The 14,214-nt window shown below is 52.5% G+C and overlaps 1 protein-coding gene across 1 annotated transcript; it reads left to right on the top strand.

The window, feature by feature from the left end:
- Positions 1-219: 219 nt before the first annotated feature.
- On the top strand, positions 220-13,547 carry NFIL3 (nuclear factor, interleukin 3 regulated). The gene is made up of 2 exons (XM_079791347.1): positions 220-484; positions 11,711-13,547. The coding sequence occupies exon 2, from the start codon at positions 11,873-11,875 to the stop codon at positions 13,250-13,252; it is 1,380 nt and encodes a 459-aa protein (XP_079647473.1). The 5' UTR covers positions 220-484; positions 11,711-11,872; the 3' UTR covers positions 13,253-13,547.
- Positions 13,548-14,214: the final 667 nt, after the last annotated feature.

The following is a 14,214-nucleotide window of genomic DNA, read 5'->3' as shown; positions in this document are numbered from 1 at the left end:
TCCGGCCCCTTCCGGGGCTCGCCGGTCCCCGGCGGCAGAACTGGCGGTTGCGCAACCCGGGAGCGGGGTCCTCCCAGCACTGGGGCGGCGGCGAAGGCCGTGGAGGAGGAGGGGCGCGGGCGGCCGGTGGCGCCGCCCGGAGGGGGAGTGGGGGGCGTGGCCGCGAAGAGCCCGCCCCCGCCGGCCGCGGCCATTGGCGGCGGGCGGGGGGCGGGTGCGGGCGCGGCGATTGGGGCCCGGCCGCCCGTCACGGAGGGGCTGGCGGGCGGCGACGTAGCGCGGCGCTCGGAACTGACCTACTAACACACATCTCCCGGCGCGGCCACGGCGCCCGCGGACCCGCGCGCCGCCCGCCTCCCGAGCCGCGCCCTCGCCTCCGCCCGGGAGCCCGGCCCCGGCCCCAGCCCGAGCGCCGCCGGGCCCGCTCCCGGCCCCCGTTCCTCCTCCCCGCTGCCCTGCTCGCCGGCCCGAGAGCAGGAACACGGTAAGCGCTCCGCCCACTGCCGACCGGGCCCGGCTCCGGGCTCCCAGCTCGCTCCCGGGGCGCGCGGGCTCCGGGAGCCGGGCGGGGACCGGGCTGTGCGCGGGGCTGGCCGGCGGCGGCAAGTGTGCGCGGGGCATTCGTTACATAAACTTTTGCTGCCTTGTCAGGAGAGGGGACTCGCCACCTTAAGGTGGCTGCTTTGATTGCAGCGCCTCGCGCCGGCACGTAGACCGGGCTGGTTCGAGCTCCCCACCCCCCACCCCTCCCCGCCGCTGTTGCATAATGCCTCCTGATTTCGGGAAAATTGATGTTTTGGTGGAGAGAAGCGGAGAAGTAGCCGAGGCTGAGCCATCTGGAGCGGAAAGGGCCACGCTCTTCCCTTTCTCCGGCTTTCTGCGGCGCAGGCGGCGGTGGGGGCGGGGGCGGCGAGTACTGGGAAATAGTCGGGATTTTCTTGTGGAGAAAGGGCTGGTGGCGTGAACAGTGACGGCACGCGGAGAATGCCTGCGCCGCGTTTGTTTTTGTCCGGGCGGTGCGAGCACGGACGTTCCTCCGCGTTTGTCGTCAGCGTGCGGCCCCCGCGCTTCGGGAGGTGGTGGGTTTGCCCTTGCACACATTGCATAATCTGCCCGCGGTGAAGGATTGGCAAGGAGTACGGTGGGTCTGGGACTGTGCGCGTACGTGTGCCCTGATCTGGGAACGTTAGCGCAGCGCTGAGTATTAGATGGTTATTTACATCCATAGTACGTCCCCAGTAAAAAGGTTCATTTTAACATCCCTACAAAGCACGAAAGGAAGACTGCCTCGGGTTGAATTCTGATCTCAGTCACTACAGGGCTCGCTCCTGGTAGTATCTGAGCTATTATTTTTAAATCTGGAATGAGCCCTTGTGACGTTACCTCCCCGCCCCCCCCCTTCCTAATTTTAATGCATTCCTTACGATCAGCCCTTTCCTCACCTTATTGTTGCTTTTTCAGACACGACGTGACAGATCACATAAGTTTCCTGGAAATGTTGCATTATGTAACTGCTGAATTTGCTGGCAGTGAGCATAGGAAGAGGGAGCTAATTACGTGATTTTATAATCTTGTTACAAAGAAAGTAGGACAATCTCAGACTTTAAATGGCACTGTGACGTTTTTCAAGGGACAGATTACACAGGAAAACAGACAACTGGGTAGGCACGGAGCCTGCTTACGCCGCCGAATGTGTGTCCTTTCCCTCCATGAAATGTGCATTCTTCTAAATTTAGTCCGATCAGATTTTAACCATTGTGGCCTCCCAGTGCTATTTCTGGTTTCTCCAGGGCGGTGTGCAGATACACGCTCAAGGCCATTTGCTGTAGTTTTAACTCCACGCCTTCGGAGAGCTTTGATAAGATTGTATTTTTAGGAAGACATTTCCCAGAGCCCGGTGACTTGCTGGACTCCGGCTCTCGCGTATCTTTTTAAAGGACAGCTCAGAGCAGTGCTGTTCCTGCGAAGGCCGGGATGGCCAGTGTCATCCACCGGCCTTGGCTTTTGTCAGTAACAGCAGCGAATGATTCCCGGGTGTTTATTTCACATCGTATTTTTTCTCCAGACCAGATAAGATTTGTGGGAAACAAATATAAATTAGTAGATTGTATTTTTGCCTGGATAACCTGTTTTTGTTTATGTGAGGAGAGATGAATATACTATAATGTACCCAGATTTTATGTTTATTCCTGAACTCTTAATGTGTAATATGTATGTATACGATGGTGTGTATATGTCAGATTTTCCTAACATTTAAATCATTAAAAGTGCCGCGTCGTGGGTGGTTTTTGGGGGTGTATTGTAAAGCTTCACCACTGGAACAAATTATATCACCCCAAATAATTGCAGCCGCTTTCCTAGAAGCTAGCACTGCTCCGGCCGGGGTCAGACCCGACCTGCTTTGAAGCTGGAGCTGGTGGCCTGCAGGGGGCCGCGTCCCACCTTCCGCTGGCGACCCTAGCGCGACCCTCCCTCCTGCGGGCCCGGGGTCTGGCCGCGTGGGGGGGGGGGGGCACCCCAGCACCCCGGGCGGCGCTTCTGCTCGGCGGCCGGCGCGCCCGCCCGCGGGGTCCCCGCATTCCTTTGTTCTGGCGCGGGGTCCGGGCGCTGCGAGGCCCCGCTGCGCCGCCCACCGGGCGGGGGCGGGTCCGGGTCCGGGTGGGCGCGGCGCCGCGGGCGCGGGGGGACCGCCGGGCCGGGAGTGCGGGGGCGCGAGGGGTGCACCGGGCCGAGGGGGGGGGCGGGCGGAGGGGCGGGAGGGGCCGTCTGCGCGGAGCTCCGCGGGCACCTTTGTTCCCGGAGCTGCGCGGTGGTTCCAGCCGAGCCCTGGGTGCGTCACGTGTGGAAGAGACCTCAGACCTCCAGTGCGCACCCGGCACAGAGAGGGGGTGCGGGCTCCCGGCCCTGATGGTGGGCGGAGGAGTGTCCCCGCCGGAGTGGCTAGTTAAGGCGATGTGTTTTTTAACCCGTTCGTTTCTGCGGTCAAAGGCTAGAGAACTGAATCTCCGAAATCAGAACACAGACCCCACCGCGCCACAGCCGCCGTCCTCCGCGAGAGGCGCTTCCCTCCCGTGTCCGGGACACGTCGGGGGGGACGGGCCCCGGGTCCGGCAGGGAGGCCGGCGACGCGCAGCTGTTCTCTGACAGCGCCCCACTCAGGTGCCCCCATTAAAAGCTGGCTTCCGACCCAGCCTGCCCCCCCCCCCCCCCTACAGTCCCCGCCGAATCCCAGGCCGCCGGCAGCAGAGGACTCCTTTGGTGAAGGGTCAGGAGCGCAGGCCCTGGGCCGGCAAGAGCTGGGTCCCAGGCCCAGCCGAGCTCTCGTGGGCCTGGGGAGTGAGGCCAGGGGAGCGGGGCAGCTGAGAGGAGCTCAGGAAACGCTTCCTGTGTTACTGACCAGGAACCAGATCATCATTTTGTCAAATAAAGGTATTCGCCTCCTTAGTCCCTTGCCCGAGTCCCTGTGCGCTAACAGTAAGGACTGAAGTTTGTGCGGAGCCTACAGAGTTAGAGATCCTTCTAGAAACACTTTTTTGTTCTAATCATGATTAACCTTTTTCTCAAAACCCTTTGCCATTGCGTCCAAGGTGATTGCGTTAGAAGGGAGTTCTTGGCAGGATTGCAGGACTCCAGATTCCCAAGTCCCTGGGCCATGTTCGGGGAACGGTTGCAGGACCAGAGAGGGCTCCTGGTGGCAGCAGCGATGGTAGACGTGCCCTGGCTCCGCGTTCCAGCCTCTTGACCTCCCTTCGGCCTGGAGAGTCTCTGCCCCTAAAATTGTAGGGCCTGAGGTCTGGGCGGGAGGGAGGCCACCCTCACGTTGAAGTCGTGAAGAACGTTTTCTTTGGTTTACCCTGAATCTGTGACACAGGCAGTTTCCGCTCAGAACCAGAGGGCTAAGAAGGCCTGGACTGACCCTCATCGCGGATGCCTTGGTCCGCCCACTCCTCAGACTGAGATCAGGAGCTGACCTCCCCTAAACACTCGCCTGCACGTTCCGGGCGCTGTGCTGAGTGTTCTGTTACCAGCCCTGTTCCGTAGGTCAGGAGGTGGAGGCACCGAGATTAATGAGCAGCCTGACAACGGGATGGGGGAGGCCCGCTGGCACCCCCCCCCCCCCCAGCTCTTCCCCGAGTGTGAGTACAAGCTCATTGTAATTTTTGAAGCAATTTCCTTTTCTGTGTTAAAGGCTTATCTTTGCAAAGTGCAATTATAACATGACTGTGATGCAACAACCTGCAAGTTCAAACCCTTTGTTAGAGCCCTTTCCCGGTTGAGCAATGCGCCTGACTCACCCGCTGAGTGGATATTTCGAGTTGACCTTGCCATGGTCCGGGAGCCAGTTCCCAGACGTGACTGCGATTGCAGCACGCAGTGGAAAAGGTGCGGTCATGTTGCCTGGCCTCTTATTTTTACCCGAGCTAAAATCACACATACTTCATTATTTCCATTGTAATCCAGATGGCATCAATGCTGTTAAAAGTTGTTTATTTTTAATTTGTATTGAGGAATGAGAGCACACTTGGGATTCAGTTCAAAATGTGACAGAAACAATGTAAATGAAGTTTCCTTTAATATTCATCTCTTGTTTTTGTAAGGTAGACCTGTGTTTCATAGGGTTAACACATTGTTTGATATCCTGTTATTTTTCTAAGTTATACTTGAGTTGATTTTTATCCAAATCGGACTCATACGAGAATGTCGAAAGATGCTGACCTTTGATCACAGACATTACATAAGAGTTTTTCAGTTTCAAAATGAATTTATATTACCACCACTCCCTATCATCTCTCAGATTTCTTTGCAAATAACTTTCCTGTAGTATAAAAAGAAAATGCTGTTCTCATATGGTTTGCATCAGAGCGCGTGAGCTTGTTTTATGATAAGAAAGTTTAGTAAGGATTTGCTAGAAGCCTTTCGTAATGATGTGTGCAGTTTCATTGGAATCAGAATATATATAAGCCTTTTTAGTTATCTGAACATGGTGTCTTTTATTAATTAACTTTCCAGAGATCTTAAACTGCAACTAAGTAGCCTCCCAATAAACACTCAAAATAAACATTTATAAAACCCTGCCCTGCTCCTAAGGCACAGAGTAAAGCAAATGATATTTGTAGTCATCTGCGAACTGGGAGAGAAAGTGAAATTAGCCTGGCCCGTGTGGCTCAGTGGTTGAGTATGACCTATGAACCAGGAGGTCACTGGTTCTATTCCCATCAGGGCACATGCCCAGGTTGTGGGTTCGATCCGCAGGAAGGGGCGTGCAGGAGTCAGCCAGTAGGTGATTCTCTCTCATCATTGATGTTTCTCTCTCTCTCTTCCTCTGTCTGAAATTAATAAAAACATTAAACAAGAAAATGAAATTTAAAAGAAGCAATCAAAAAGTCAAGCTGAGGAGAATTGGAATGCTTCTTCAATATAACCACAAGCATGCAGGAACTTTCCCTACCATACCCCTCCCGCCCACCCTTTGCCCACACCATTTTTGCCATCATTACTTGCTGTGTACTTACCCCGCACACTGTCCTGTAACTGGATTACCTTGTGATTGTTGTTGTCGTCCCTTAAGAGTTGAGCTTAGACTGATAAATTATCTTTCTGAAAGTGTCAAGAGAAAGATCCCCATTTTGAAATGACTGCAGATTTTTAACAGTGCCCTGCTGTTCCGCCCCCACCCCTCGGTCCCTCCGTCTTAGGGAGGGTGGTTTGGTCCTGATTTCTAACGCCCCGCAGCTGTGTCAGCCTCCCAGCTCCGTGCGGCCTTCGGGATATTCTCCTGTGCTAGGTTACAAACACTGGCTTCTTTCATCTAAGAAGTGCCATTATGCTGTTTTATTTCAATTCCTGCAGTTATTTCCCTGCTATAGTGAAATGCAATTTTATCATTTACTTAAATTTAAATCTCGTGTTCAAGTCATCTTTTGTGGAGGATGAGGAGCAAGAAACTTTCATTCATCATAAACTGGACCAATGGTTTTGACACATTTATTTATGGACGCACCCAAAGAGAAAACGCAGGCCCATTGCTGTGACAGGCCAGGTGTTAGCAAAGTGTGAGAGTGCCTGTTTATGTGTGTGTGCGTATCTCAGTAAACACACCTTTCTCTCTGGCTTATGTTCACGTCAGTGTTACTGCAGGCAGAATTATATTGTTAACGGGAGGCACTTCATTGGCACTTGGAGAGGTTTAACATGGTTTTCTTCTTTTAATTTAGAAAGCCTTTTGTTTTTCCGACTGATTAGAAATCCTCTTTCTTGCAACTTCAATGTTTCCTGAGTTTTTGTCCCCCACTCCACCCTTGATTGTACATGTGTATTTTTTTCTGCATAATCTCTGCTTTTAAATACTGGCTTTCATTTTTATCCATGAAAAGAAGTAAAGCATTTTATTGAAACAGTCATGCCACGGATTGTACACACGGGAAGAAAATGTAGGTTAATCTTTTACTAGTATTAATAGTTTAAAGAGCCATGAATTGATTAACTTTTTTTCCCTCTCACTTAAATGGCACTTATCTCCAAAACAAGCACTGCCTGCTTACTGGCGAGAGGGCTTAGAGTGCACAGAAAAGGCCTTGTTGTTGTTAACGATGTCTGTACTGTACCTCTCAGGAGTGAGCCGCATTCGGGAGCGGAGAGGAACGAGGAGATAGTTCTGTAAAAATGTTTCTATGTCATTGGGCGTATGAAATAGTGTTCCTTCTTTTGTTGACAGATTTTAAAATAAAAATACATAAAAGGAACAATTTGCAATAAGCCTTCTCCTTTAAAGAGAATTAATAACAAAATTTTCCTATAATAGAGTTTAGTGTCTAAACTATTGGTAAGATTTCGGATACTTGGAACAAAACGCTGCTGCTTTTCTTGCCCCGTGAAGAGTGTGAAGTGCCGAGGGCGCCCCTCCAGGAGGAACTTGGCCTAGAATTGATGTCGTAAAGTTTTATTCTTTTAGAGGAGTTTTCTAAGCCACATTTTAATCTTAATTAAAAGCAATATTCTGGTCACTTGTGTTAAATAGACTTTAAAACTCCCGGCTTATGAAAGAGAACCCCTGCCTGTGGAAATAGTGTCACGTACTGCGAAAAAGCACTCACTAGCCACAGCACGTCCACATTAGACGGGGAAAAGGTCCATTCGGGTGTGATGACGCCTGCTCTTCAGTTTCTCTTTTTATTTGTTTTTAAGAAGCAGCCACATTACCTAATGGGTGTGATGAAGCTAATCATGCTGACTACACCAACATCATAGGATTGGCATTTAATGTCAGTTACTCACCAAAAAGGAGACTTGAGCGGTGACTGATGCGCACGATGTCAGTGCAGGTGGCCGAGTACAGGAGGCCGAGGCGAAGTGGCTGGGACGTTCATGACCAGGGGACGCCTCGGGTTTGAAGCGAAGCCGTTGGTCGAGCACGCACAGCGCTGTCTTCCGGGCCCTGAACTGCCGCTGCGGCCGCCCAGTTTGAGGTCGTTGCTGAGAGACGCCGGGCGCCGGGCCCTTCTCCGCCTTCAGCTGCCCGTGCTCCCGGGCCGGCCACTCGCCTCCTGTGATTGAGCGCCCACTCCACGCCCAGGTTGGAAAGGGATGCGGTGCCATAGCTGTGATTTTTCTTTTCCTCTATTTATTTTAGCATGAATAGAATTTCCAAGAGATTAACATTTTAGCCGAGATAGGAAAAGTTAGTGTTTTCTCAATTCATTAAGTACCTCGAGGTGTAAAGCAGCTCCGAGGAAGCTGGAGGAAGTCAGGTGGTGCCTCTGTTGCCTGGCAGTTCTGGCGGCATCTAGCATTGCCGCACTGTCCCCACCGTGACTCGGCAGGTGGGCGTGTGTCACTGGGGAGTGAGGGTGACCCAGGAGGGGCCCTGTGGATGCGGTGCAGTGCGGAATATGCACCCACCACCCTGCCAGGTGAGCAGAGGGCGCTGCCGGAGGAATCGGATTGGAGTCGCGCCGGGTGGGGGCTGCGTTCTGCCAGGTACCTGGCTGTGTGACACTGGGCAAGTCCCCTAACTTCTCGGCGCCTCCGTGTTCCCACCTGGAAGTGGTCATTGTGGGGCTGGGGGTGCGCCAGGCCAGGCCGCAGTGGCTGCAGCACAGTGAGTGGGGCCGTTGTGTGGTCTGTTTTACCATCACCCCAAGACAAAGCAGGCAGCTAACGGCAGTGCGGCCTGTGCAGCCCCGTGGTCTCACCCGCTCCGCCCACTGCACTCTGTCTCCCACCCAGGCTGGGGCCCGGGCACCTGGGTGTTTGGTTTTCCCCTCGGCCTCCTGTGCCCTGGGCTGGCTCAGTGCACAGCAGGGACATGTGTTGAATAAATCAGTTAATGAATAAGAGAAGCTCTCTGCTAAGAAGTAAAACTTTTTTTTAGAATTTACAAAATATTAGAAAGAAAATATCAGAAAAGTTTGTTGGTTACAAAACTCTTATATAAGTCAAATGAGTTGCTGTCAATGAAATATTGAGCAGCTACTATGTTCAGTTTGTTGCTAGGATACAAGTATGTTACTTGGGCTTTGCAGTACCGCAGGTCCTCCAGTAACGTTTAATCCCACGTTACGTTTTGACATCGGTGAGATTGCTCTCCTTACGGTCCGGCAGGAAAGTGACGGAGCCCATTAGGACAGCGTGTGAGGCTTGCTGCTGGGCATGCAAGACAGGCGTCCGGAGAGCACCGTGCGGGGGGCGACTGTCCCACGCTGCTGGCACACTCGTCACCGCACAGTTGTTCGGGAGATGATGTGAGAGAAAGTTCCCGCGACAGCCGTGGTGCCGCGCAGAGGGTCACCGAGGCGCTGCTGTGCGCAGGCGCGGGCAGGGCCCGTGCACACAGGAAGAGACTCGCTGGGGGACCGGGTTTCTGCAGGTGTGAATGCACCACAGCGTGTGGTGATGGGAAAGCGACGGACAGCACCCAGGCCCCGGGAAGAAAGGGGTGGCGAGATTTTGAGACAAGTGGGGTATTTTCGGTAAGTGGGAGTGGGGCTGCTTTCTCTCTGCCTCGGCCAGAACTCTAGGGGACTTTCACTGCGTTAGGGAATGCAGAGCCTTAAGAGGAAAGAAACCACCCCGCGCAGAGGAAAGTCCGATTCTGTGTCAGAAGACAAAGCCCAGCGGAGCGGTGCCGTGCCGCTGGTGTAACCGGACAGGCCCTCTCCGTGCCCTCACTGCTGCGGCCGCTCCTCGCCCGCGTTTTCCATTACAGTTGGGTTTTCAGAAACTTGGTCTTAATCCCAAATTTCACTAAGTCCCAATTCACTGTTTTTGTGTTGGCTCAATTTGATAGCCAAAAATGTGGCATTTAACCTTATTTTTATGATCCTGAAATTATTGCATCATTCTTTCTATTACTTCTGGAAACGACACAAGAAGGTGGCAGGCTTTTCCAGCTGATGAAATTAAACTTCATCTCATTAGTCATCAGAAAACTATGCACAGCGGAGAAGGAGCGGCTCCGAGCAGGAACAGGCCCCTCGCCAGTGTGGCGGGACGGACACGCGGGCCGCCAGCAGGCGGGCGCCGCACCGCGTCTCCTTCAGGAAGGGGTACCTTCTGGAAAATTAGGTGGAGAAACCTGTCTGGCATCACAGATCCAGAAACCACCACCAAAAGGCCGTTATGGGACCTAAATGGGTTTATTATCTCATGGCAAGTCAATTCAGGTTATAAATTTTTTGTCAGTGCAAGGGGAAGCTAATTGGTGGTTTTATTTTTGAGTTTTTATATTTTGTTTGAAAGTAATTCATAAAGTGAAAAGAAATTCTTTTCATTATTACATTCTTTCAGTTTAAAATATTTATTTTTATTTTTATTGATTTGAGAGACGGGAAAAGGGGGAGGGGAGAGGGGGAAGGGAGTAGGAAAGAGTGAGGGAAGGAGAGGGAAAAAAACATCGGATGTGTTGTTCCACTTATTCATGCATTCATTAGTTGCCACTTACATGTGCCCTGACGGGATCGAACCCACAACCTTGGCATATCAGGATAATGCTCTAACCAACTGAGCTGTCGGGCCAGGGCCTAAAATAATCTTAAGTTTCAAGAATCCTACTGTACTTGCAAGAAAGAAAAAAACACACCTTTGAATAGTCACGGTTTATTTTAGTCCAAAGCTACTATATAAATGCATCTATTTTGACAGAATTTTCAGGACCAAAAACAGCACTTTGGATGCTTCACTCTTAAGTGAATGTTTGCTAAGTCAGGCAGAAGGACCAGAGAAAGGCACGCCCCTAGCTCACGCATCGGAAGCGCTGGCCCTGGCATTGCTGCGCTGTGCACCTGGCAGGCGGGTGAGGGACAGGTTTGTGCCCATATAAGAGGCAGTTTTAAACAGCTACAACTTGGTTGTTTGTGTGATTTTTATTTAGTTATGGGGGAAATAAGAATTTAGCTCCATTTGACTTTTATTCCATAGTAGGGGCCCGGTGCACGAAATTCATGCATGGGGGCGGGGGTCCCTCAGCCTCACCTGAACCCTCTCCAATCTGGGAGCCCTCAGGGGATGTCCTACTGACGGCTTAGGCCTGCTCCCCGTGGTTCTCTGCTCTCTGCAGACCTGCCTGCTTGACGCCACCGCAGGCCCTGGTGTCTGCTCTCTGTGGGGGTCTGCTTGCCCTTAGCCGCTGGGGCCAGGGGCAATTAGGGCCCTGCTGTCTGCTCTCTGGCTCGCCGCCGCAGGGGAAAGTAGGGCCCTGCTGTCTGCTCTCTGTGGGGGCCCTGTGGGGGACTGCTTGCCCCTTGCTGCCATGGCCAGGGGCGAGCAGGGCCCTGCTATCTGCTTGCTCACTGTGGAGGACTGCTCGCTTGCTGCGGGGGACATTCCCACCCCATCCCCGGCTGCTTGTGCGCGTGCCAGCTCTGAGCGCCTGGGTCCTGGGGATGTTCCCGCCCCGCCCCTGGCTGCTCCACACCTGCGCGTGTAGACCCGGAGTGGCTGGGGGGTCGTTCCGGGACACCAGCCACTCCAGGCCTATGCACAGGCCTACAGTCTCAGAGCGGCCTGGCTTCCAAGGATGCCTGTCCCCGGGACGCAGGCCACTTGGCGCCGGGCCATGAGCAAGCGGCTGTCCCGCCCCCAGCCACTCTGCACCTGCGCATGCAAATTAACCCACCATTTTGTTGGGTTAATTTGCATACTCATCCCTGATTGGCTTGTGGGTGTTGTGGATGTATGGTCAATTTGCATATTTCTTTTATTAATGTAGATACTTATAGGACTTGTTTACTGATAGTAAAGGAGTTTACTTGGGAAAGTTCCTCTTAAGAGGTTAGCTTGCTTGCTTCTCAGTGATATAAATGTTATGTCACATTTTTTAAAAGCACCACAATGTTCAAGGGCTATACCACTTACCGACCAGAGGTGCCTGCCCTTTCCTTTCTGCGAAGTGCCATCCCCGCACGCTGGTCCCCACCCCACCTTTCCTGCTCCTGAAACCGCCTTCCTCCACATCCATACATCCTTGGGGTTCTCGCTCACTCCCCGGACCTCGCACTGATCGCTCCGCCCCGGGTCTCCTTACGGGTTTGTCCTTGACAACCTTACAGTCTCGGAATCGGGGCACTTACTTCCTTTACAAGACCGCAGGCTCTCTGAAGGAAAACTGTGTCTTGTTTGGACCGGTATGCTCTAAATGCTTGGCATGGTTCCTGTCCAAAATTGCTGGTAAATATTCACCAAATGGATAACTGTTTCTCCTCCTGTGTTGCAGGTCACCCAGAAGACCCCCCTCCACTCGGCGGGAGACCGTCCGGGCAGGGCAGGCGGACAAAAGGAAGAAGGTGGATGGATTTTAGAGCGCAGGTGGGAGAGCATCTGGGAGCCCCTGGGGAGTAGCTGCTCCCCACGCTGCACAGAGAGGCGGCTGTCTCCGATGCAGCTGAGGAAGATGCAGGCCGTCAAGAAGGAGCAGGCCTCCCTGGACCCGGGCTGCGGCGCGGACAAGGTGGCGATGCTTAGTTCGGCCTTAACGGAGGTCTCCGAGGACTTGTCGACAGGAGAGGAGCTGCTTCTAAGCGAAGGGAGTGTGGGGAAGAGCAAATCCTCCGCGTGCCGGCGGAAGCGGGAGTTCATCCCCGACGAGAAGAAGGACGCCATGTACTGGGAGAAAAGGCGGAAGAATAACGAAGCCGCCAAGAGGTCGCGGGAGAAGCGCCGGCTGAACGACCTTGTCCTGGAGAACAAGCTGATTGCTCTGGGGGAAGAAAACGCCACCTTGAAAGCTGAGCTGCTGTCCCTGAAATTGAAGTTCGGTTTAATTAGCTCCACGGCGTATGCCCAAGAGGTCCAGAAACTCAGCAGTTCCGCGGCCGCGTACTTCCAGGACTACCAGGCCGCGGCGCCCGGCGGCGGCGCCTTTGCGGACGAGCCGGCGGCCCGCAGCTGCGTCTCGGTCATCAAGGCCTCTCCGCAGGGCTCGCCGGCCGGGGGCGCCGAGGGCTCCCTGGGGCCCGCGCAGGAGGGCGCTGCGCAGAGCCAGAGCCGCTGCCCCAGCCCCGCCGGCAAGCTCCAGGCCATCAAGCAGGAGCCGGTGGAACTGGAGAGCTATGCCCGAGAGCCCCGGGACGACCCCGGCGCCTACCGAGCGGCCGTGTATCCGAGCTACGCAGGCGGCTCCTTCCCTGGCTACTCGCACTCCCCGCCGCTCCTGCAGGCCAGCCGCTCCTCCAGCAACTCCCCGAGGACCTCGGAGGCCGATGACGGCGCCGTGGGCAAGTCCTCGGACGGAGAAGATGAGCAGCAGGTTCCCAAAGGCCCCATCCACTCTCCCCTGGAGCTTCAGCGTGGACACGCCGCGGTGGTCAAAGTCCCGGAAGCCAACGCCTCTGCTTTGCCGCACAAGCTCCGCATCAAAGCCAAAGCCATGCAGATAAAGGTGGAGGCGCTCGATGCTGAATTTGAGGCCACTCACAAACTCCCCTCGCCCGTCGGCATGACGGCCAAGAGGCATTTCGGACTCGAGAAGCTCAGTGCCCCAAGTGCGGGCCACCCTCCCCTCACTCCTTTTTCAGTGCAGGTGACCAACATCCAAGACTGGTCTCTCCGGTCGGAACACTGGCATCAAAAAGAACTTATGGGCAAAACTCAGAATAGCTTCAAAACTGGAGTTGTTGAAATGAAAGACAATGGCTACAAAGTTTCTGACACAGAGAATTTGTTTTTGAAGCAGGGGATAGCAAACTTATCTGCAGAGGTGGTCTCACTTAAGAGACTCATAGCCACACACCAGATCTCTGCTTCCGACTCGGGGTGAATTACTACTGACCAGCCTCCCGCACCGGGAGGCGTCACTGGCCATCGATGCGTACGTTCTGTGTCAGGCTGAGTTTCACTGGACCTGTGATGTCATTTCACTGTACTGTTCACACGTTGTCTGTCAGGTCTCTTTCTCTGCACAAATTATTATGAAGATTAGATTGTGTTATCACCCTGCCTTGTGTATAGTCAAATAGTCCATGCAAAGACTATATACTGAACATTATTTTTTTGTTCTATTATAAAGTGTGTAAGTTACCAGTTTCAATAAAGGATTGGTGACAAACACAGAATTTCTGCTTCATTGCACTTGATTTTAGGGTAAAGAAAAACCATTTAGATATTAAGTATTCTGCAATTTACTTATTTAGGGGTTTCCCCCCACCCCCGAGTAAGGGAAAACTGAAGTGTAAGTTCAGCAAATAATTTGTTTTTCTTCTAATTTGGCCCAGGCTATAAGTGAAAATCAAAGAGAGGGGAAAAAATAACAATGAGTTTTCTTGCATTTGAGACTACTTTGCTAATTTGCTCTCCATTATCTGTTTTTCTTTAAAGTTAAGTTTTCTTCATATTTTTTAACTAGAAAAATCCAATATTTTTGGCATCAGCTTGTCTTTAGTCATCTCTCTTTAAATATGACACATGGGTGTGAATAGTTGAGTCACTGACCCACTTTATTAATTAGAGGTTTTTTAAAAGGGTGAATAAAGACTAGGGGTGAAGTCATTTTTTAAATGTTATTGTAAATCTTAACAGTTCTAGAGTATAGTCATCTAGGGAAGTAACTTAATGAGATTGTTTTTATTTAGTTTCCAAAATTTTAAAGAGCATATCAGTTATCACAGTTCAACATACATGGTCTGAGTCTATATAATGACTGGTGTTTTTTATGATGTGTCAATGAATATAAATAATAGTTCCAGTTCAGCACTCTTTGTAACACACACACAAGTCCCGAAG

The sequence above is a fragment of the Cnephaeus nilssonii genome (genome assembly GCF_951640355.1).
Source record: "Cnephaeus nilssonii genome assembly, chromosome: 14".
NCBI classification, from domain to species: domain Eukaryota; kingdom Metazoa; phylum Chordata; class Mammalia; order Chiroptera; family Vespertilionidae; genus Cnephaeus; species Cnephaeus nilssonii.
This window is presented reverse-complemented; position numbering and strand designations above follow the sequence as displayed.